The 22,212-nt window shown below is 42.3% G+C and overlaps 1 protein-coding gene across 3 annotated transcripts in view; it reads left to right on the forward strand.

Moving 5' to 3' along the window:
- LOC143280923 (osmosensitive cation channel TMEM63C-like) overlaps positions 1 to 22,212 on the forward strand; it is an 81,583-nt gene that overhangs the window by 39,488 nt on the left and 19,883 nt on the right. For all 3 annotated transcript variants that reach the window (XM_076585706.1, XM_076585707.1, XM_076585708.1), the window contains 13 exons: positions 4,722 to 4,795; positions 7,568 to 7,648; positions 8,792 to 8,915; positions 10,140 to 10,273; positions 10,805 to 10,930; positions 11,907 to 12,066; positions 12,508 to 12,614; positions 13,494 to 13,580; positions 15,912 to 15,968; positions 17,504 to 17,666; positions 18,384 to 18,489; positions 19,786 to 19,953; positions 20,685 to 20,800. In XM_076585706.1, the coding sequence (XP_076441821.1) occupies positions 4,722 to 4,795; positions 7,568 to 7,648; positions 8,792 to 8,915; positions 10,140 to 10,273; positions 10,805 to 10,930; positions 11,907 to 12,066; positions 12,508 to 12,614; positions 13,494 to 13,580; positions 15,912 to 15,968; positions 17,504 to 17,666; positions 18,384 to 18,489; positions 19,786 to 19,953; positions 20,685 to 20,800 (1,503 nt within the window). The remainder of the gene's footprint in view (positions 1 to 4,721; positions 4,796 to 7,567; positions 7,649 to 8,791; positions 8,916 to 10,139; positions 10,274 to 10,804; positions 10,931 to 11,906; positions 12,067 to 12,507; positions 12,615 to 13,493; positions 13,581 to 15,911; positions 15,969 to 17,503; positions 17,667 to 18,383; positions 18,490 to 19,785; positions 19,954 to 20,684; positions 20,801 to 22,212) is intronic.

A 22,212-nucleotide genomic window follows, 5' to 3' on the forward strand; every position in this document is an offset into this window, starting at 1 on the left:
ATGTGGAGCTCCTTGTTCTGCTCATGGCACTTCTCTTGCATCTAGTGTATGGCAAACACCATGTCACATGTTCCCCTGCCTGAGCGGAAGCCGCACTGTGCTTCAGGGATGACTGTGTTTGAGCGGGCGAAGATCTTGCTGGCGATGCAGAGGAGAGAGATTCCACGGTGGTTATCACAGGATGTTTTGTCTCCCTTCCATTTGTAGATGTGGACAATTGGAGCATCCTTGAAATCCTGGGGGACCTCCCCTCTCTCCCAGATGGACTGGAACAGGGTGGTCAGCTTGTCTGTCAGCACCTCGCCTCCATACTTGTAGACGTCAGCCTGGATTTCATCTGCTCCTGGTGCTTTTCCTTTCGTTGTCAGCTTCAGGGTCTTCCGGGTCTCAGCCTTGGTGGGAGGGGCAGCTAGCGAGTCATTGACTGGTAGCTGTGGGAGGGCTGCAATTGCCTTGTCAGATATGGACAAGTCCTGGTTGAGGAGGGTGTTGAAGTGTTCTGCTCAGCGGGCAAGGATGTCTTTCTTATCTGTCAGGAGGGTGGTCTGGTCCAAGGCTCAGACGGGGGTTTATCCTGTGACTCTCGGCCCATACACAGCTCGGAGACAATCATGGAAGGTCTTCATGTTGTGAGCATCAGCAGTGGACTGAAGCTCTTCAGACTTTCTCTCCCACCAGGTGTTCTTCATCTCACGCAGCCTCTTCTGTACGAGTTGCTTGGTTTGCAAGAACTAGTTCTCCTTCCTCTGGCAGTCTTTATCGGAAATGTGATCCTGATGCTGTATATGCAGTGTGTTCAGGTGCCTGGAGATTCCAGAGTCATTTTCATCAAACCAGCCTTCGTGGCTCCTCAGTACAAAGCCAAGTGTGTCAGCTGCTGCTGTGTACACAGCATCTCTAAAGGTGCTCCATACCTCTTCTTCATCAGTCGATGCAGGAGTTTCTTGGAGAGCTGCTTGGATTTGCTGCTGCAGCACATCCTTAGTGATAGGTAGGCGGTGGATGTTCAGCTTCCTAGGGGGTTTCTGCCTGGCTGGTTGGAGCTTGCATGCAAGTCTGATGTTCTTCTTGATGCGTACCAGGCGATGGTCCGACCAGCAGACTGCTTCTCTCATGCAGTGTGTAATGGAAACATCACCTCTGTCCCTCTGCCGGACAATCATATAGTCCAGCATGTGCCATTGCTTTGAGCGGGGGTGCATCCATGTGTTGGAAGAGGGTGTTGGTGATGGTCAGTCCATGCTGCACGCAGAGCGAGGGCAAAAGCAGTCCGTTGGAGTTGCACTTGCCAGTGCCTTGCTGTCCTAGGACTTTTGCCCATGAGGAGAACTCCACATCGACGTGGCCATTGAAATCCCCAAGGATGATCAGCCTGTCCTTTCTGTCTACCGCTGAAATGGTGCGGCTGAGCTCTTCGTAGAAAGCTTCTTTGATGTCATCAGGGTTGGTCATGGTTGGGGCATAACAGCTGATGACTGTGGAGAAGCGATCCTTGGACAGCTTCAGATGCAGGGTCATCAGCCTGTCGTTTATCCCACGTGGAAGGCTGTCAAGCTGTTGTGCAAGTTTGGTTCATATGGCAAAGCCCACGCCTGAGGTTCTTGGGATGCCATCTGGCTTCCCAATGCAGTAGGTGGTGAAGCCCCCTCCAGCTTCCTCCAGCTGGGTTTCACCGGCAAACCTCTTTTCGCTCAGGGCTGCTGTGTCCACCTGGTAGCAATCAAGCATTCTAGCGATGAGCGCTGTGCGCCTTTCTGGTCTGTCGTCTCTGTCTAAAAGGGTGTGAACATTCCAGGTACCCAGAGTCAGGGCATGACTCCTGGTTCTTTTCTTCTGTTGTTTTCAACCGCTAGTGTTGGATGTCCAAATAGGTTTGGTTTCCTACTAGGTACTAGGTGAGGCAGGCTTTGTTTAGGGATCCTTTTATCTCCTCTCCCCCATGTGGGGAGAGCAGTGCTGTCCCTTAAAAGGGCTGCTCTGACACTGTGGGAGGATATGGGCGCCATATCTGCCCCAGTCTACGCCGGACGACAGCTGCCTGCGTGCAGAGTCATGACTAGGAACTGCCTATCCCCGTTACCACTTCTCCATCGCCGCAGGGCTTGGGAAAGCTGGGTGTTGAAGGGCTAGCTCGTCGTTCCGACATTAGCCTGGTTGCCTGACCAGCACAGGTGACCTTTTTTTTAGTGAGGAGGAGTTGTGCAGTCTCTTTCCCACCCTCTCGCCTACCGACGCTCACAGTCCCACAGGTGCAGATACTGCCACGTGTAGGACGGCCTTGGCAGGTGCAGGTTTTTTCTTCGGAGCTCCATCTCCTAGGAGGACTTCCAGCCAAGGATAAGAGCTCCTCCTGCCCTTTGGTCATCCTCTTCCACCTTCACAGCCGTTGGGAAGGGTTTCCTCCTCCGCCTGGTCCGTCGTTGGGAGATTTCACATGCGGCAGGTAGTACTGGGTTACATGGTACCAGTAGCAAGGCCTATGCCCCTGACCTGACTTCAGAAAGTTTAAAAATCACATATTAACATACTAAAACACAGATTTGGTCTGTCTATCATAGTTTTTTTCTATGATTTTTTCAAAGTTAGTGTGCCCGAAAAGTACAAATGGAGAAATCAGCTCTTGAAAAAAACATATATTTGCCTGCTTGTAACTTTACAATAAGAATTATCTTGAACACATATTTGGTGTCAAAAATTCAGAATTAAGTAAACTATAAATTTCTAAATGAAAAAAATCACAGGAAAATTCATATTTTCTCTCTGTACTAAATGAAGTCAAGATTGGCAAGTGGAGAAGTGATGTCATGCCTCGAGAGAGCAGTCAATGGCAACAGTGAATTTGTTTTTGAACATTCATTTTTTTCCATAATGCTGATGAATCTTTTAAACCTCGGCTTTAGATCCCAGATCAAAATAACATTGACTAACTGCATTCATTTAGTAAAATACGCCACTTCATCGGCTGATATAAATTCTGGAAAGCCTGCAGTCAAATGCACTGAACATTGCAACTTCAGTGACCAATGTGTGCAGCTGTACCAAAAGGGCATGCACCTGAAAACATTAAAATACTACATTTTCAGGCAGTTTTGTGCTGAAATACTTACCAACAGCAAAGATGAGACTTCAAAGATGTGAAATTTGTAAAAATGTCAATTTTCATTATTTTGACCCATATGAGGTGTTTTTGTGCAGAGAGAAGAATAGCTGGCTGCAACTTTAGCTGGAATTTTGCATGCTGTGTCACATATACATTTCTTTCACTCATTCATATTCTTTATAAATCAAGGTTGTAATTTGGATCGTAGGTTCTCTACAGAATGGGACTCACAGAAAATATGGTGCTGGGCAAACGATTTCTTCCTAAGATAATTCCTGTGAGCTTGTTTATTTTTTGTAATTGGTTGGTTACAGCTGGTGCATGTGTTAACAAGTTGATTGTTGTTTTCTTTTCTTTGTTGCCATTTTTCTTTTGTCATTCTTTCTGACTTTGTAGACATTGTGTAGTAAATGTGATGCAGCTAAAGGCTAAAGTCGCAATTTATAATTTGTTACATTTGTATACCTTCTACAAGTCTAAAAATCACAGATTAAAACGGAGTATGGCTGCCTACATGGCGGGGTAAAAGCGGTCATGCACGTAAAAGCCCACTCACTCTTGTACATACGAGTGAACGTGGGAGATGCAGCCCACAAACAAAGAAGAAGAAGGAGAAATTAAAAAAACAAAATGGATCTATCTGTCATAGTTTTTTTTTCTGTCATGTTTTCTAAGCTCATGTGCCTGAGGAGTAGAAATGGAGAAATCAGCTCATGAAAATACCACATATTTGTGTGCCTGTGACTTAAAAAAACAAAAATTATCCTGAATATTTATGTGGTGCCAAAAGATTCAGAACTGAATATACTTTAAATTTCCGTGTGAAAAAGGCACAGGAAAATTTGTATTTCCTCTCTGCACTACTCAAACGAAGACAAGTATGGCAAGTGGGGGAGTGATGTCATGCAATACAGATTATTCAGCCACATGGAAAAACCCACATATTTGTCTGCCTGTAACTTTAAAACAAGAATTTTCCTGAATATATATGTGGTGTCAAATGATTCAGAATTAAGTTTCAATATGACAAAGGCACAGGAAAATTCTTTCTCTGTACTCAAAGACAAGAATGGCAAGTGGAGGAGTGATGTCATGCAATACAGATTATACAGCCACATGAGAGCTGATGGGGATAGTGAATGTTCAAATATTTCAAGCTGATGCATGAATCTTTGGAACTTTGGCTCAGATCCAGATCAAACTAACGTTTACGAACTGCAATCATGATATGTATTGCCACATAATCAACTGATGTAAAATCAGCCTGGAACATGGACTCAGTCATTAGTCTCTATGGCCTGGAAGCCAAAATCCACTGAATGTTACAACTGAACTGAAATGTCGTTTGTTTGCTGCATTACCAACAGTTCCAGCATCTTGACAAGGATGGAGATCGTGTGTGAAAGTGGTTGAAGGAGTGAGAGTGTGTGCATGTGTGTGTAAGTAACTGCGCACTCAGTTAAGCACTCATATAAATAGTATTTAAAAAATCCTAATAATCAGGCAAAAGGCTGATAAAGCCTAAAAGCTGTGACATATGATATGCTATGATATGATATATGATTTCTTTGTGGACTTAATGAACAGGCCTCAGAAGATAACACGTCTGTGCATTTGTCAGGTGTCCAGGACACTCATGATCTCCAACATACCAAAGAACAAGTGCTTTGGAGAAAACATCCGCCTTCATTTCCAGTAAGTTCCAGCATCACATAGACTGTTTGTTCTTTTCACAGTCCTGGTCTTTGAAATATTTTATGCACTGGAAGAAAGCTAAAATTGTGTGTCTATCTGTGTTTTTGTAGTCTTCAGTTTTTTGTCATTCCATTTTTATTGATATGAGTTACATATGTTTGTACGTTAGCATGAGGACTTGCAGTTCATTATGGACAGGTTCTCAACCTCCTGCAGGCGCTTTGGACTCACCATCAGCCTCAGCAAGACCGAGTCCATGTACCAACCAGCTGGCTTACAGAACGCCAGTGCCTCCCCCCTACCTGCAATTAAGATTGATGACACAGAGATCAGGTCAGTCAACAAGTTTTGCTACCTGGGCAGCACACTATGCAGCAACGGAGCCCTTGATGCAGAAGTGATGCTGCGCATCGCCAAAGCCAGCTCTGCCTTTGGCAGACTGAACAACAGGCTGTGGAACAACAAAGGCATCAGGCTCAGCACCAAAATCAAAACCTACAGAGCTGTTGTGCTGACCACCTTATTGTACTGCTGTGAAACATGGGTGACGTATCGCCGTCACATTCAACGACTTGAGCAGTTTCACCAGAGATGCCTACGAAATATCCTCAGCATAAAGTGGCAAGACAGGGTCTCCAACCTCCAGGTCCTAGAGAGGAGCGGCCTGCCCAGCATTGAAAGCCTGCTGATCCAGTGCCAGCTACACTGGACAGGACACGTTGCCTGCATGACAGACAGCAGGATCCTGAAGATGCTATTGTATGGCCAGCTGAAGGAAGGCCACCGCGAACTTGGAAGACCCTGCAAGCACTTCAAGGACACCTTGAAGACAAACCTCAAAGCCTGTGACATAGACATCGCGTCCTGAGAAACTGATGACCTTGTTTGTTTGCAGTGAACTGTCAAATACATTATGTGAATGTTTTATTGAAAGTTTGAGAAGGTATCCTTTAACCCTCAAAGTGCTGGATATAATAAAACATACATACAGAAATCATGCTTAAAACAAAGGGATAGTTTGCCTCCACTACCTGCGCTCTGATTTGGGGCATTTGTATGCTTATCAGTAAGAATAAATAGGTAAACCTATACATTTTTGGAAAGTAGAGTGAATGAAGAATCAGATAAAAGTAAGAAAAAGGCTGTACCTTGTATGTAGTTGGAGATATATAATTAACAAATTTTGCACACTTGTTTTCCAAAAACGTCAACCACAATGTTTATAGGTATTTTCACATCTTTTACAGAGTCAAAATCTCAAAATTGGAATTAAACTGTACAAAAAATGTTCTGGCTGCAGAATCATGATATGAATATAACTGAAACAATGAAATTATAAGCATTGTATTACTTGTTTGAGACACACCCACCGACACCATGCACGCGCACATCTACAATACTTTATGCAATCACAGGCAGAATCTGAAATAAATGTTTTCTTTTAGCTCATGTTGCTTTCAAAAGCAGCAAGAATGCTTTAAATCAAAATAATTTCCAGTTTTCTATCTTGATTTGGTAAAGAAATTGCAATAGATCCATGCCTAACCCACTTTACCATCCCTCCCCACCCCCATCACCCACCCCCCAGTTTTTGTAGCTGGAGACACAAAACTGAATGAACAACAAGCAAGCCAGCATGCCCAAGTGTCAAAATAACAAAGCCGTTTTCACCAGAATCCCTGTCAGCAAACGAATCATCACTAGTGACAAGGTCACTCATTTCCTGAGCTTTGTCAACTTCAGTGTCACTCATTGTTTACAAGAACTACGAAGATCTGGACTTGTAAACTCGGTCAAAGTTTGTGCAAACACAAGCATGGAGGCAGTAACACCAGAACGAGGCAGTTTTACGAAGGCTGCCGAGCATAGCCGTACGATGTCGGAACCTTATGTAAACAGAGCCACGATCATGGCCCATCGCACTTCACCGGGAAAGCCACGATCGTGGCTCATCGCGCTCTCCGGGTTAAGTCAGATCTGAAAACTTAACTTTTCTGTAAGCATTTTTGTTCTGGGCGGAACAGTTAAACCAAGGTAGGCCTGTGAACAAGTATCTTTGTACTAGTATTTTTGTAGCCCTGTTTTAATGCATTGTGTATTTTATGTAGTTTTGGTCTTAGATGTGATGGCATTTTTTCTATCTGGTTATTTTTAATGGGCGTGTGTGTGTGTGTGTGTGCGCGCGCGCACACGTGTGTTTGCGTACGTGCGTGCATGTGTTTGTGAGGGTACAGTGCTCTGGTATGTGTGTGTAAGTGTGTAGGCATGTTAGTATGTCCGAACAGAATTCTATGTTAGAAAATAAGAAATATCTTCATGCTTATGCAATTTTGTTTTTAGTGCAGTTGATATGTAATGTCAGCGTGTGTGTGTCTGTGTGAGAGTGTGTGTTTGTGTCTGTAAGGGAGGGACATCTATATATGTTTATGTGTGTGTGAGTGTGTGTGAGTGTGTGTGTATGTGAGTGTGTGTGTGTGTGTCTGATTCATCTCTTAAGTGTGCTTTTTCATTCATATGAACACTCTGGATGTTTTCCATTGTCAGATAGTGGTTGACATGTTTTTTAAGGCATGTTTATAGTCAATTGGATGATGTGCTTTGAGCAGCATTGGTGCTGGATATCGCGCTATAGATAAGCTATGTATTATTATTATTATTATTATTATTATTATGTTGGGTTTGCAAAGGAATCTTTATGGGCTATACTGTCTAGATATAATGATGTAATATTTATGACTGTAAGACCAAGCTTGCTCCATTCTTTCTGAACAGGGAGGCATACCCTGAGGTGGTGGTCACTGATGTCCAGTTTGCCTATAACATCACTGACCTTGTCAACTTAGACAAGAATAGGTCAGTAGCCACTTACATTGTATAATTACTATTGTTATGCTCTAAGCTGTTTACAAACGTGGTGTCAGCATGTCATTGCACAACAGGCTGTCTACATGGGTTGAACACTTTTAGGCACTTCTTATTAATTTCCAGTGTCATTCAGTCACACACGCACACACATGCATGCATGTACACGCACACACATTTACATATATTCAGGGATGCGAGAGCTATGAGGAAATGCATAAATGCTCTTTCCCATTTCATTTTTTTGAAATATACATAAACAAAAGGCATCTTTTAGTTGGGTGCAGATGAGCCTCAGAGGCCATCTTGAGATCTGTGCATATTTCAAGAAAAAATGGGGGAGGAGGTGAAACTTAGGTGTCATGTCACTGACAGCGGCTGTTATGATGCTACTGCTGATGTATTTGTCGACAAAATCAGAAAGAAGAAGAAAAAAAAATGACGCCACACTGTTACTCTCCATCCTCATAATGAAAGGCCCATTTCTAATCTGTTCTGCATTGATGAAACCAACTCTTGTGTCAAATATTATGCGTCACTTAGATTTGGCTGCGAGTCAGTTACTGGGTTGTTTTGATAAGTCCAGTGCACATTGAATTAAAACATACACCTACATACATGCACATACACACACACACACACACACACAGACACAGACACACACACACACACACACACACACACACACAGAGCAATCCAAGATTCACTCCATTCTTAGGGAGCATACCAAAGTACCCATGGCACGATGTGCCAATTTTATGTTTTTTCACATTGAGCCTAATTTTGAAAGGGAAAACACACACACACACACACATGCACACACGCACACACGCACACACGCATGCGCGCTTGTATTTAGGCACCCTCAGATACAGACAGATGCATACACACACACAAGCGCATACTCAAATCTCTTTCCCATGTCCTCCTTTTCCTTTTTGTTACTACAGTCTACACCATACTCGCTGCTTCTCCCGCCTCCCTTTGACATGGTCAGAATAGAAATGCCAGAAGGGATGGAGGTAAAGGTAATAGGGTAGGAGTGATGGGGTGGGGGAAGTCCAGTTCAAATTTGAAAGTATTGTGAATATGTATGCTTTATAATTTTTTTCATTCATCAATTTGATTTAACAGACGAAGAGCCGGGGAGGCCCGCATGTACTCTGAGATGGAGCATCGTAAGACGGGCAAGCGACCCATGATGTACCCCTATGTGTGTGGTCAGCTGTGCTGCAGCGCCTGCTGTGGCTGTAAACAGGTGGGACCCTTTACCACCCTACTAAATGCGGTGCATTGCATTGTCTCTGTGTGGGTCTCCAGAGGTGACAGCTGTCCAGGTGTTCGCGTGTTTATTTCATGTCAAAGGAGGAGTCTGCTTCTTGGGTGCTGTTTTTTTTTTTCATGTTTTTATTCAGTCAATTTGGTTTTTTTGGTTTTCTTGGTTTGCTTACATATTTATTTGTTTATGTACTTATTTGCTTACTTGTTTATTTGTTTATTTTATTTATTATTTTGTTTACTTATTTGTTTATTTACTTTTTTTTCTCACAATAAGTGCAACATACCTCCATTTGTCTCTTTCACGGCATGTGAGAATTATTTCATTGATTGAGAGAGGAAAAAAAAGGAAAAAACAATCAAACACACATTCAAGTACATAAGTGAAGAAGAAAAAAAGGATAATCAGAGAGAAAAAAAAGTAGAAAGAGAGGGAGTGGTGGATGACACAGAAACAGACAGGGCGATGGGTAAAGTCAGAGAGAAGAAACCAGACTGCTTGTCATCTTTCTTGGCAAACCTTTAGACATGCTGAGGAAGATGAATAATTTAAATAATCAGATATATTCAAAGGTAAAGGAGAAAAAATATTCGAATTTTGTTTTCATGGTATGATACACATAATGATTCTAACAAAGTGATATGAATGCTAGACTGGGGATATGCATGTACATACTCATGCATGCATAACTTCATATGCATACATATATACAGAAGGTGTTGGCTTTTTTTTTTTTTTCACTTTGACTTCATGATTGTTCTAATGATGCAACTCTTGCCATGTGTAAATATGATATAACAGTGACCTTTGTTGGTAGTTGTTTTTTTGTATGTACTTTTCATGTTTTCACAAAATTACAGTGTCTTTTTTCATTGAGACACAGTTTGTCCTCTTAGACACTGGGATGAAAGAAAGCGGTCCAGTTATTTTGACTTTGATGCTGTCAGAAGATTTCTGTCAGACTTACAGATGATTATTTAACTCTCTGATCATTTTTATGTGACACATTGAATAAACAATTACATCATTTGCATAGCAATGTTGCTCTGCATATGTTTGTATGTATGTATATGTTTCTGGTTAACACATTGATTATTTTATGTGTGGCATATTGAAAGTTCTGTGTGACATACTGAATATGCGTTTACATCATGTGCATATACCCTGTTACCATGCATATGTGTGTGTGTGTGTGTGAGACAGGTGGATGCCATCAACTTCTACATGGAGGAAGAGGCAGAGCTGATGCGAGCCTGCGATGAAGAGCGGGAGACAGCCTACAGGGACCCCATTGGCATCGCTTTCATCACTCTGCAGTCTGAGATGCAGGCCCAGAGGTGGGTCACTGTCACACATACTGTGCTTGTGTGGGGTTTTTTGACTTGCGTATAAACAGAGTGAGTCTTTGCAGTCGTCTGGTTTTTTGTTGTCCATGTATGTGTGTGTGTGTGTGTGTGTGTGTGTGTGTGTGTGTAATGTTATTCCCACAGGCGTAAATAGTACAAGAACCAATCTTTGCAGGTTTTTTAGAACACTTTTGTCAGAGGCATGTCCTGGGTTTATTTGCATGAATATGACTGTACCTATGCCTAATTTTTTTTGGGGGGGTGGGAGGGGGGTGTGTGTGTGTTGGGGGGGGGTTGAAGGGGGATTTACATTATCAATATTGATGGCGTTTTCAGCCCTGACACAGCTTTGTGTGGTCAGATGGGCCATAAGCAATTATGATAATGATGATGCTGATGATAATGGTAGTGGTGGTGGGTAGGTGGATGGTTGGGAGGATGGTTGGATTGGGGATTGATGCTGCTGCTGCTGTTGCTGCTGCTACTAATAATACTAAAGGAACCCCCTCCTTGTTTGTACAGGCTGCGAGCAGATTTCCGTGCCAACTGCAAGGGCACGCACAACCCCCAGATGTCCAGTGTGTATGGGGAGCTGCATGTGCAAGACTGGCAGGTCCACTTCGCCCCATCCCCTGAAAACATCTATTGGTAAACTGCTTTCTTCTTGTTTGTGTGAGAAGGAAAAGGTTGGGGGGGCTGAGACAGGACAGAATGAAAAAAGTGATATTCTGAGTGAGCCAGTTCCATCATTTGTCGTAGCTTAGAAAATGCAGAGTGGTGTTTTCTTCCCACAACTTTGACTGTTGCACTGCCCTGTGCATGAAAGAACAGATTTTCTTTTTTGTCAGTTTTTGATAATTTTGTGAGTTTAAGCTTTGTCTGTGTATGTCTCTGTGTGTGTATATGCGTGCATGCATGTATTGAGTTTGTATGTTTGTGTGTGTATGTGCGTGAATGCATGTTCTTTGTGTGTTGTGTGTGTTGTATGTGTGTGTGTGTTGTGTGTGTGTATGTGTATGTTAATATTTGTGTAGTGGTTGTGTATTTGTGCAATTTTTTGTGTGTGTGCATGTTATGTGTATGTGCATGTGTTATGTTTGCGTGACCAATGTTGATTTGTTTCTCAGTAAATATTTTTGATATCAATCATTATGTCATCAGTTACAATGATGCATCCTTCACTGATAAGTACCTTCAGTATTGTCAAGAGTCCATCACCCCCATCACCCCTACCCTCACACCTTTTCGTATCCTCAAAGGCATTACCCAGTAATCAGGAATATATTGTAGTCTGTAAAATACTGCATTTGTGGTTTTTTAGATGCCATATTGCTTAATCATCATTCTTTGTCATTTATGAAGCAGTGTATTTCAATATTTCACACTATATTGCTGAGTATGATGAATGGGTGATATGTTTTCCCTGTTTAAGGTCACACTATATTGCAGTGCACCCCATGGCTGTGTTATAGGCTGTGTTTGTCTGGATGTCTGTTTATGAGTGTGTGCAGTGTTGGTGCATGAAGTGTGTGAGTGGGGTGTGTATTTTGCATCAGGCAACATTCTGCACTGTATCAAAATGATTCCTTAATGCTACTATGATTCAATACTTGCCCTTGTGCAGGGAGAACCTCTCGATGCCTGACTGGAAGTGGTGGACTCGTGCCATCTGCATCAATGGGTTCCTGATTGTGGTGCTCTTCTTCCTCACCACCCCTATCATGATCCTGCACACCCTGGATATGCTCAACATTGACCTCAGGAAATCCGCTGAGACACTTCATGTGAGAACACTTTTCTGTGACTGTTTTTTGACAGACACAACGGCTGAGTGCTTAAAGGATTGGACTTTCAAATTTAGGGTCCTGGGTTTGAATTCTGGTTGCTGTGGCACCTGGTAGGTTAAGGGTGGAGATTTTTCGGATCTACCAGGTCATCAGACGTCCAGACCTGCTAGTGCAGTGAACCCTCTTTGTGTATATATACGTGCTAAAGATAAAATGAGCATGTTGAATATATCATAATATCTGCATGCTGAAGACACAAACACACACACACACACTCATACACACACACACACACACACACACACACACACACACACACACACACACACACACGTAAGCCAAAATGTATTAGGAAAAAAAAAAGAAAGAAAATAAACCTAAAAATAATCAGAGAGCTTCTTAAGAATACATACTTATCCCTATAACTTGTTGTTACAGAGTCAGTTTCTGGTTCAATTCCTGCCCACCCTCCTCCTCTGGACTTTCTCGGCCCTGCTGCCCAACATAGTCTACTATTCTGATCAGTACATCGGCCACTGGACAAAGTGAGTCTGTGCACCACTGACCGTGGAGACTGACAGTGTATTCATGGGAGACAGTGGTCTTCATTTTACCTCTTTCCATCCCAAGTGATATCAGATGGGGGATGGTACAGAAAAGAAACTGTCCCATCTGATCAGGCCGGAGTTGCATGAGTGATCTTAGCAATGCTAAGCAATGTTAAGTTTAGTTTCAGTGTGAATTTCAAGGATGCATCAAAACATGCGGAATGTGCTACACCACATCAGCTTTGAAAAAAAAACATTCTGGAAAAGGGAAGTGCTGTATTTGCTTCGTGTTAAGAATTTTCCTAATTTCGCTAATTTCATAGACTTAAGAAAATTCATGACTGTAAGCAAACTTAATGTTGCGAAGATCACTGTGCAACCCAGCCCAGAAATGCAAATACTGTGATTAAAAAAAAGGTTTTATGTGTGTTTTTGATGTTTGTGCCTTGGCTAGTATGTGAGAGGACTGGACTGCTAAGAAATGTTACTGTGCGTACATGCCTTTGTGGGTCATCTTGAAATATATGAATTTCAAAAGATGGTGACGCATTGCTCATATGTGATGCACTACTATTAATGTTTGGAATGTATTGTAAAATTTGACACTGTTGATTTTACTTTCTAAGAGGGTATTGGAAATTTGTATTTGCATTTTATATTTTTAAGATATTTAGATAATATGCTGGGTTAACAAAATCGAAATTTAAGACTGATTGTCCTGCAGCACTTAAAGTTTAAAAAATCAATTTGCTAATAAGTTGTGTGTTTGTACTTACATATGTGTAATAGAAATTTAAAACTTATTGCCCTACAGCAATTTAACAAAGTTCTGAAAATCAGTTTGCTAACGTGTATGTTTGTGTGTGTGTGAGACAGGACTGCAGAGCACCATGCGGTGATGAGGAAAACCTTCATCTTCCTGCTGCTGATGGTGCTAATACTGCCATCCCTGGGGCTCACCAGGTGAACACACTGTCATGTCTGGGGCTGCAGGGGTCTGAGTGGTGTGGGGAGCAATGGTTTTAACAAGAGGCAAATCCTTCATGGCTCACATGTGAATCCTGCTAACAACCTAACTAAAAAAGGTGGTGGGTGGGGAGAAGGGGTTTTCAGTACTTAATATATCAATGCATATCATACTTTTGCTCAGCACCAGAAATGAGTGTATGTCAGATGGTAAAATGTGTCGCAAACAAAACAGTGCTGTCCGAAACAACCTGAATTGCTCAGCATTTCTATGTTTTTGGATTATAATGTAGCTCAGTATAAGTTTTAAATGATCCCTGTCTTCATCACCACTTTTAAACTTAGGAAGATTTTATCAAAGTTTCCTAACACATTTTCAGGCATAATATACATGGTTAACATTTGGGAGAATTTCAATCCTTCAACAGAATTTGGGTGGATTATATGTGCTGTACAAGCACAACTCTGAAATAATAGCTATTCATTTTCAAAGCCTGTTTACACACATGTCATCTTAAAAAAGAATGAATTTAGTTTTCTTTTTTTTTTCAGTTACACTGACATGCACAGTTAGAATAAAGTCCCAAACATCTTTTTGCCATTTCATTCTTGTGTCTGTTATGCATGTCAGTCTGCAAAATTTGATTGTCAGTGGTGGACATTATGCAGTAATTGAAGTGGCCTTTTTAGATCAGTCTCATGATTTAGTGGACTCCTTTGCCTCCTTTCAGTAATGTGGTCTCACAAACTATCAGTGTGATGCTGGTCATGCTCTTTGTTAATAATTATTAATATTGAAAGGGGTTACACCATGTAGTATTTTGCGACTTCGCCTACTTGGCAGAATGCAGATCGTGTAAAACCTTCACACTGAGTGTAAAACACTATAGTCTTTTTACGCCTTGAGACAGTTTCAAATGTTTTAGATGAGTGAGACTTGTTTTTATGAAATTTATTTCCCATAGTGTACTCAGATTGAATTCTCATTTCTTAGCAGAACATTACAGATGTATGCATCATTTTAATTCCATATTAATCAGAAAGCATTTGTAACTGAACAAGAAATGATAAAAATGACTGCTGTTAGGTAGGAAGTGTGTTTTATTGTATATTACATGAGAGGTGTGTGGGTGTTAAAGTGATGTTTTGGAAGCGTGTTTTGTGGGATATTACATGAGAGGTGTGTGGGTGTTAAAGTGATGTTTGGAAGTGTGTTTTGGGGCACGTTCCATGGGGAGTGTGTGGGTGTTATAATAATGTTTGGAAGTGTGTTTTAGGGTACGTTCTATGGGGAGTGTGTGGGTGTTATAATAATGTTTGGAAGTGTGTTTTGGGTCACGTTCCATGGGGAGTGTGTGGGTGTTAAAGTGATGTTTGGAAGTGTGTTTTGGGGCACGTTCCATGAGGAGTGTGTGGGTGTTAAAGTGATGTTTGGAAGTGTGTTTTGGGGCACGTTCCATGAGGTGTGTGGGTGTTATAATAATGTTTGGAAGTGTGTTTTAGGGTACGTTCTATGGGGAGTGTGTGGGTGTTATAATAATGTTTGGAAGTGTGTTTTGGGTCACGTTCCATGGGGAGTGTGTGGGTGTTAAAGTGATGTTTGGAAGTGTGTTTTGGGGCACGTTCCATGAGGAGTGTGTGGGTGTTAAAGTGATGTTTGGAAGTGTGTTTTGGTGCACGTTCCATGAGGAGTGTGTGGGTGTTAAAGTGATGTTTGGAAGTGTGTTTTGGGGCACGTTCCATGGGGAGTGTGTGGGTGTTAAAGTGATGTTTGGAAGTGTGTTTTGGGGCACGTTCCATGAGGTGTGTGGGTGTTAAAATGATGTTTGGAAGTGTGTTTTGGGGCACATTCCATGGGGAGTGTGTGGGTGTTAAAATGATGTTTGGAAGTGTGTTTTGGTGCACGTTCCATGAGGAGTGTGTGGGTGTTAAAGTGATGTTTGGAAGTGTGTTTTGGGGCACGTTCCATGGGGAGTGTGTGGGTGTTATAATAATGTTTGGAAGTGTGTTTTAGGGTACGTTCTATGGGGAGTGTGTGGGTGTTATAATAATGTTTGGAAGTGTGTTTTGGGGCACGTTCCATGGGGAGTGTGTGGGTGTTAAAGTGATGTTTGGAAGTGTGTTTTGGGGCACGTTCCATGAGGTGTGTGGGTGTTATAATAATGTTTGGAAGTGTTTTGGGGCACGTTCCATGAGGTGTGTGGGTGTTAAAGTGGTGTTTAGAAGTATGTTTGGGGGCTCATTCCATGAGGGGTGTGTGGGTGTTAAAGTGGTGTTTGGAAGTATGGTTTGGGGCACGTTCCATGAAGGGGGTGTCATGTGTTTCAGTGCCAAAGCTCTGTTTGAGTGGATGGTCGTGAATAAGGAGCATCGAGTGCAGTGGCAGTAAGTCTGGGTTCATTCTTTTTTTTTTTTTCCTTTTTTTTTTTTTTTTTTTTAGTTAATTTTTCACCAAACAATAAGGACACAAAAGCACAACATTGCAAGGAACATAGACTATGCATTCCAACTGAATTTCTTGTATACGATAGCAGTTTTCACTCTTTCAGTTACACAAAAGGACAATGCCATGGATTAGCAAGGCCACACCACACTCATGCATGCATTCCACAAGCACTGACATACCCTACCTCATATTCTGTGTTTGTTCATTGTAGATCTGATTAAACCTCTTATCTCTTTTAAGCTGATACCCAGTCAAAAAGGTTAAAGAACCCATAGCCTTCTATGGAAGCTGATATTCTGTGAAAAAAGGTCAGACCCAGTCTTCTCCTTCCGTCACTTTTAACCTTTCCTGACCAAAGTCAGGCACTCATTCACACCTGGGCGGAGTGAGGAAAATCAGAGTAAAGTGCTTTTCCCATGGACACTACACCATGCTGAAACAGGCCTCGAACTCTGAACCCTTGTCAACACTGGATCAGAAGCCCAGTGCCTAATTGATTCTGCCATGCACCTCTGGTATTCACAACATCATTTTATGGTTACTGTTATGGTTCATTCCTTTTTGTTTGTCATCTTCATTCTCCTTCTATTGGCATCTTATCTGTGCAGCACCAGTTGGGAGGACACCCATATGTGTGTTTTGTTGTTGTTGCTGTTGTTGTTTTTTTTTGTTGTTTTTTGTTTTGTTTTTTAACTTCAGCTGAATGTAATTCACTGTAAGAGTGGAATGTCTTTATTCATTAATTACTTTTCATCACTGTATTGGTGAAAAATGTATTGGTGAGATTTGCATTTTTGTAAAAAAAACCTTGTTTTTTAATCAAAAAAGGATGCCTGCACTTTCAAGTGATGTATTCTTTAAACAGCCCATTTATAAAAGAACAATAATAATTGGTAATGCTTAAGCTTAAGTTTGTGAGACATTAAATAGACACAGATTTTTTTTCTTAACTGATACCAGTGGTGCATCCCTAAAACCTTTTCTGAGTACTAACTTATTGGCAGTCCATACTGATAATTATCGGATCTAAGTTTTGTAGTTCTTTGCCTGTCTCATTTGTAAAAAGAAGATTTCAACTTTTTTCTGTCTTTTTTTTTCAAAAACACACTGCATGAGCTTTGTGAAACTTTTTAAGCGTGATAGTTATCCACTCTCCCTCATGCACACATTCATTTATGCCCAAGTTTGGTATCAACACCACCACCACCACCACCACCACCCCCCCACCACCCCCCAGAATTGCCATTCTCCCACCCACTTTCTCTGTTTATATGAATGGGAATTGAACAGCCCTTTTTAAAAGAAATAATTTTGATTTCTTCTTTGTTTATTATTTTTGATTATTGGGTTTTTTCCTTTACTTAGGTTTATATTCATGTTTTGTGTTTGCTATGATGATAAGGAAGTTTTCCTGTTGTCTAAAAAAAAATATATATATATATATATATATTGTGACTTTCTTTTTCACCTTCAGGTGTATATTCTTGCCGAGCAATGGTTCGTTCTTTGTGAACTACATTATCACAGCCGCTCTGATTGGTACAGCGCTAGAGCTGCTGCGCTTCACAGAGCTCTTCATGTACTGCCTGAAACTGATGCTGGCCCGCTCCCAGGCTGAAAAAGCTGCTGTGCGCAAGGTGAGAGTGTGTGTGGGGGAGGGGAGGGGAGGGGGACAGGTCGGAGGGGTGGGGGAGGGGTAATTGGGTGTGCGTTTGTTTGCCTGTTCGAAGGCTGAGAAAGCTGCTGTGCGCAAGGTGAAAGAAACTGTCTGTGTGTTGGGCAATGGATGTGTGTGTGTTGGGCAATGTATGTGTGTGTTGGGCAGTGGGTGTGTGTGTGTGTGTTGGCCTGGTTGAAGGCTGAGAAAGCTCTGTGTGCAAGGCAAAGAATGTGTGTGTGCATTTAGGACGGTGTGTGTGTGTGTGGGTGCTAGCCGGATTACAGGCTGAAGAAACTCAAGTGCAAGGTGAAAGTGTGTTTTCGGGATGAGTGGGAGGGATTGGGGGTGGATGTGTGTGTGTGTGTGCTGGCCTGGTTGCAGGCTGAGAAAGCTGCAATGTGCAGATTGTGTGTATGTGTGTGAATACATCAATAAACTTATTCTTGTATGGAAAAAAATAAGTCAATTATTATTTCATCCACATACAAGAAAGCTGATATGAACATGTAAAGTTGTTAAAAAGTGGTTATTGGCCATTTCGCCATCCTTTGAAAAAAAAAGACTGCCCTACATCAGGTGCTGTGCATGAACAGTCTTATGCATACATGTATGTTTCAGTATTTGAGTGATGGAAGTGCGACACATGGTTATAAGGAGTGTTCTTTACATGACTGTGTGCATTGTGCATGTGCAGTCAGTGTTATGGGACTTCCAGTATGGAGCACAGTATGCCTGGATGCTGTGCATCTTCGCCATTGTGGTCTGCTACAGCATCGCCTGCCCTCTTGTCACTCCTTTTGGTGAGTGGCTCAACTGTCTGGAACCAGCTCCCTATGTTGATCAGGCAATGTTCATCTTCCTCTTCATTCAAGTCTTCCCTGAGAATGAACTTCTGAAGACTAATGTAGAATACCACTGTACAACTCCCTTGTTTTTGTTGTGTTCTTCTTGTGTGTGTGTGTGTGTATGTGTGTGTGTGTGTGTGTGTGCGTGTGCGCTTGTGTGTATGACTGTGACGTCTGTCATAGCTCATTGCTGTCACAAGATAAGCTAGATAGCAGTTGGGATCTTTGGTTGTGGCTTTATGTACCACAGAGCTCAAAGAGGATAATGTAAAAAAGAAAACAACAAAAAACATCAACACAAAAAGATGATTTTGACAGTATGCAAGACAGAGACCATGTTTTGATCACACAGTTTCATAACGATTCATGTGCACAAGAACGGGCACAGGTGAAGTAGGGATGTCAGTGATTCACAATTCAGTGATTCTTTGCTTCATTGCTTTACATAATTGCATTGCGCAGCCAACAAGCTGAGTGTAGTTTGTATTTCACAGAGCAGTCAGAGTACACATGCATATTAATTCTTTCTTTACTGAGAACCATATATCCCTTCCTGCTTTGCGCAACATTTGTTTACAGAGGACCACATGTGGCCTGAGATATTGGAATTTTTTCACTAGGTGATGGAACTACTTGCACAAAACTGTTAAAGGCGGCTTCTGCATTCTGATTACAAAGTTTCTCATGTGCAGACAGCTTCTTTTACTCCAGCCCACCAGCTCTTATCGCCTGGTACCTCATCAGCGAAAGAAACAAAACACATTGCTGTTATGATGCATGTGAAGTCCTTGAGCTGTTACAGACAACTGGATCAGATCTTGGAGATACATTTTTCCTTTTTTGATGATTTATTTTATAGACCTATACAACCAGTCAGTGGTCATGTCAAATAGGATGCTGCATGCACAAACTGAAGGGAGGTAATATGCTATGGGAGGCCACCAGCTGCAGCCGTTTTTGGTTTCTGTGCTTGGGATGAATAGCATTTTGCACAGGACAGGAATCAGACCCCTTCCAGAGTCTGCACCAGTGGGTCATGGTAAGTATGTTACATTAAATATAATTTAGAAAAACAAATCTCTGATACAATCAGCCATTTTCTTGGTTAAGTAAGTGGAGCAGTATGCTAGTGAAGAATGAGTGAAGACAAAACTTCAGTACTATACATGCATCTGTCCACATAGGTCAGATGTCTTATCGTCTTAATCACCAGTAGGTGTGAAGGGAAATGAACAGACTCCTTCTGCACAGGTCTGGTATACCTGGGCCTGAAGCACCTGGTGGACCGCTACAACATCTTCTTTGCCTACAACCCCTCCAAGATCAACAAGCACATCCACAGCTCAGCCGTCACCTTTGTCCTCTGGTCCGTTATCATGCTGCAGATCAGTGTCACCTTCTTCACTGGACTCCGCGCAGGTCTGCATCTACACTGGTCTCTCAGGACATGTGGCTATTTGGTTCATTGAAACACAGTGGAAACAAAAACATACCCAGCATGAACACCCCCACAAATTAAAACTTCGGCATCTCATGACATGTGGTCCTTGTTTGGTTTATTGAAACACTGGAAACCTGCGGATACCCAACATGCACACATATCCCCTGTACCCTTTGCCCCACCAACTCTCTCCAAAAACAGTATGGCTGCCTTTGTGTCAGGGTAAAAATAGCTTTGAAATTCCATGTGTAGATGCAAATGAATGTGTTATGGAAAACAGGTGAAAAAAGCCTGTGCTCTCTTGGTGATATTAGACTTAAGCCAAAACAAAACAAAAAGAACAAAACTGAAATAACTATCAACAAAACGGTGTTGATATCAGAACAAGAAATGATTTTTTAATTGATAAAATGATAAAAAAAAGATAGCTTGACTTGTTATTCTTCTTTCTTTTTTTTCCTTGATGAACTGCTTTTATTTTTGGAACAGACATATGTTTGGGGTTTCAAACAGAACTGTTTTTGTTGTGGGCCTTAAATTCCACAATAAATCTGTTTGTATTGTAATAATGCAAAAGGGATAAAATTTGAGAAATTAGATTATCATGCTTTTAATAACATGCATATATAGTGTCTGGCCTGTATCTGAGTATTTGTGTTAGTGCTTTTCCTTGACTGTGGCTGACTCCACAATGATGTCTGCATTGCAGAGGGTCTGGACTCTGTCTTCCTGTTCTCCTGCGTCTGCCTGTTCATCACCCTCATTATGTTTGTGGGACGTCTCAGCTTTGGCTGGTTCAAGCACATTCGACCCAACCGATACAGGGTAAGTCTGTCGTCTGATAGGCTGCCTGGTTTGCCACCCCTTCTTCTTTGCTCATGATAGTGTGTGCAGTGAATGAGGGTTTTCAGTTCTTCTTGCACCTTCTTTGCCCCCTTTGCAGACAGTGTGTTTGTTACCGAATCACCCAGAAAGACTGGCATCGTGTGCATGGTTACGGCTGAGTCTTGGTCACCTTTGGGACCACACTGGGCTTGATATCTCCTTGTCTCCAAGCGTTGAGGTTGTCCTTTTCTCAGGAAGATGATTTAACAATTTGTATGAGCGCAACATATTTTGGGTTAAAATTTGCAGTTGTCAAACCTAGCCATGCTGTGTTGGGTGACACTCATACCAGTAACATGCATTGCCATGTCATTGGAAGTTAGAGTGAAGTGATTGGAAAACAACATGTGAGCAGCTGATGAGGACAGAGCGAGCCTTCTCAGCATGTTTCTCTGCTTTGTGCAGATTTGATATGTTGCTACCAAGCTAACTGTACTAGATCCCGTTAACTTTGGGGTTTGCAGATACATAGTCTGAAACTGTGCACTCTGTACCTGGACAGTGTCGGGGCAAAATGGAGCAATTAGACCAGCCGCCGTGGTGAAGTGGTTAGCGTCACAGACTGACGGCTGGGAGGACGCGGGTTCGAATCCCAGCGGAGGTGGGTTTTTCGGACCGTGGCCGGCTCCTACCCAGAGTTGAGTGTACTGTGGGCTTAAATGGGGAGAGACTGGGACCACACAGTCGAGTGTCATCCACTTCAAGGATGCATCTTTGGGTGTGTTGCTCTAATTACCAGACCAACGCTGCAAGTGTCTGTATCTCTCGGGCCTGGTTAACGCCGGGATATCATTATGACAGGAAGCATAGAGTACAGCCTTGTCACGCAGTCCCAAACCAAAATGGACCTCCATAATAACATTGTAATCATCATCGTCATCCTCCTCCTCCTTCATCGTCATCAATATAAACAAAATAGTCTCAAAAGTCTGTGGCCTTTCATGCCCTGCTCTCATGGTGACCTCAGTTTCGATACCCCTCCACTTCTGTGCTTGGGGTGAGTCCTGTCAATGTTGTCAGTGTCGGCAGATTCATGGGGGGCTGTTGTTTGAGAGACGTGGTGGCGGTCTCCACTCTGGGAGGGACACTCACTCAGTCTGGCTTCGCGACTAAGCCATTATTGTCGTTAGCTGGGGGCTTAGTAGGTGGTGTCCCAAGTACATTAAAACAGAACAGGCACCACTGAACACCACCGATGTGACTCAGCAGCAGTGCAGGGTCTCCTCTGGTGTATGGCCTCCTGGCAACCTAACATCGATGGTTCCCTGTGGACTGCCGACGCTGGAACTGCAACGGACGAACCCGGGTGTGGCCGCGTATGGGGGAATCTAAATGAGCGGCGTGGGAGTAAT

The sequence above is a fragment of the Babylonia areolata genome, chromosome 4, assembly GCF_041734735.1.
Source record: "Babylonia areolata isolate BAREFJ2019XMU chromosome 4, ASM4173473v1, whole genome shotgun sequence".
NCBI classification, from domain to species: Eukaryota; Metazoa; Mollusca; class Gastropoda; order Neogastropoda; family Buccinidae; genus Babylonia; species Babylonia areolata.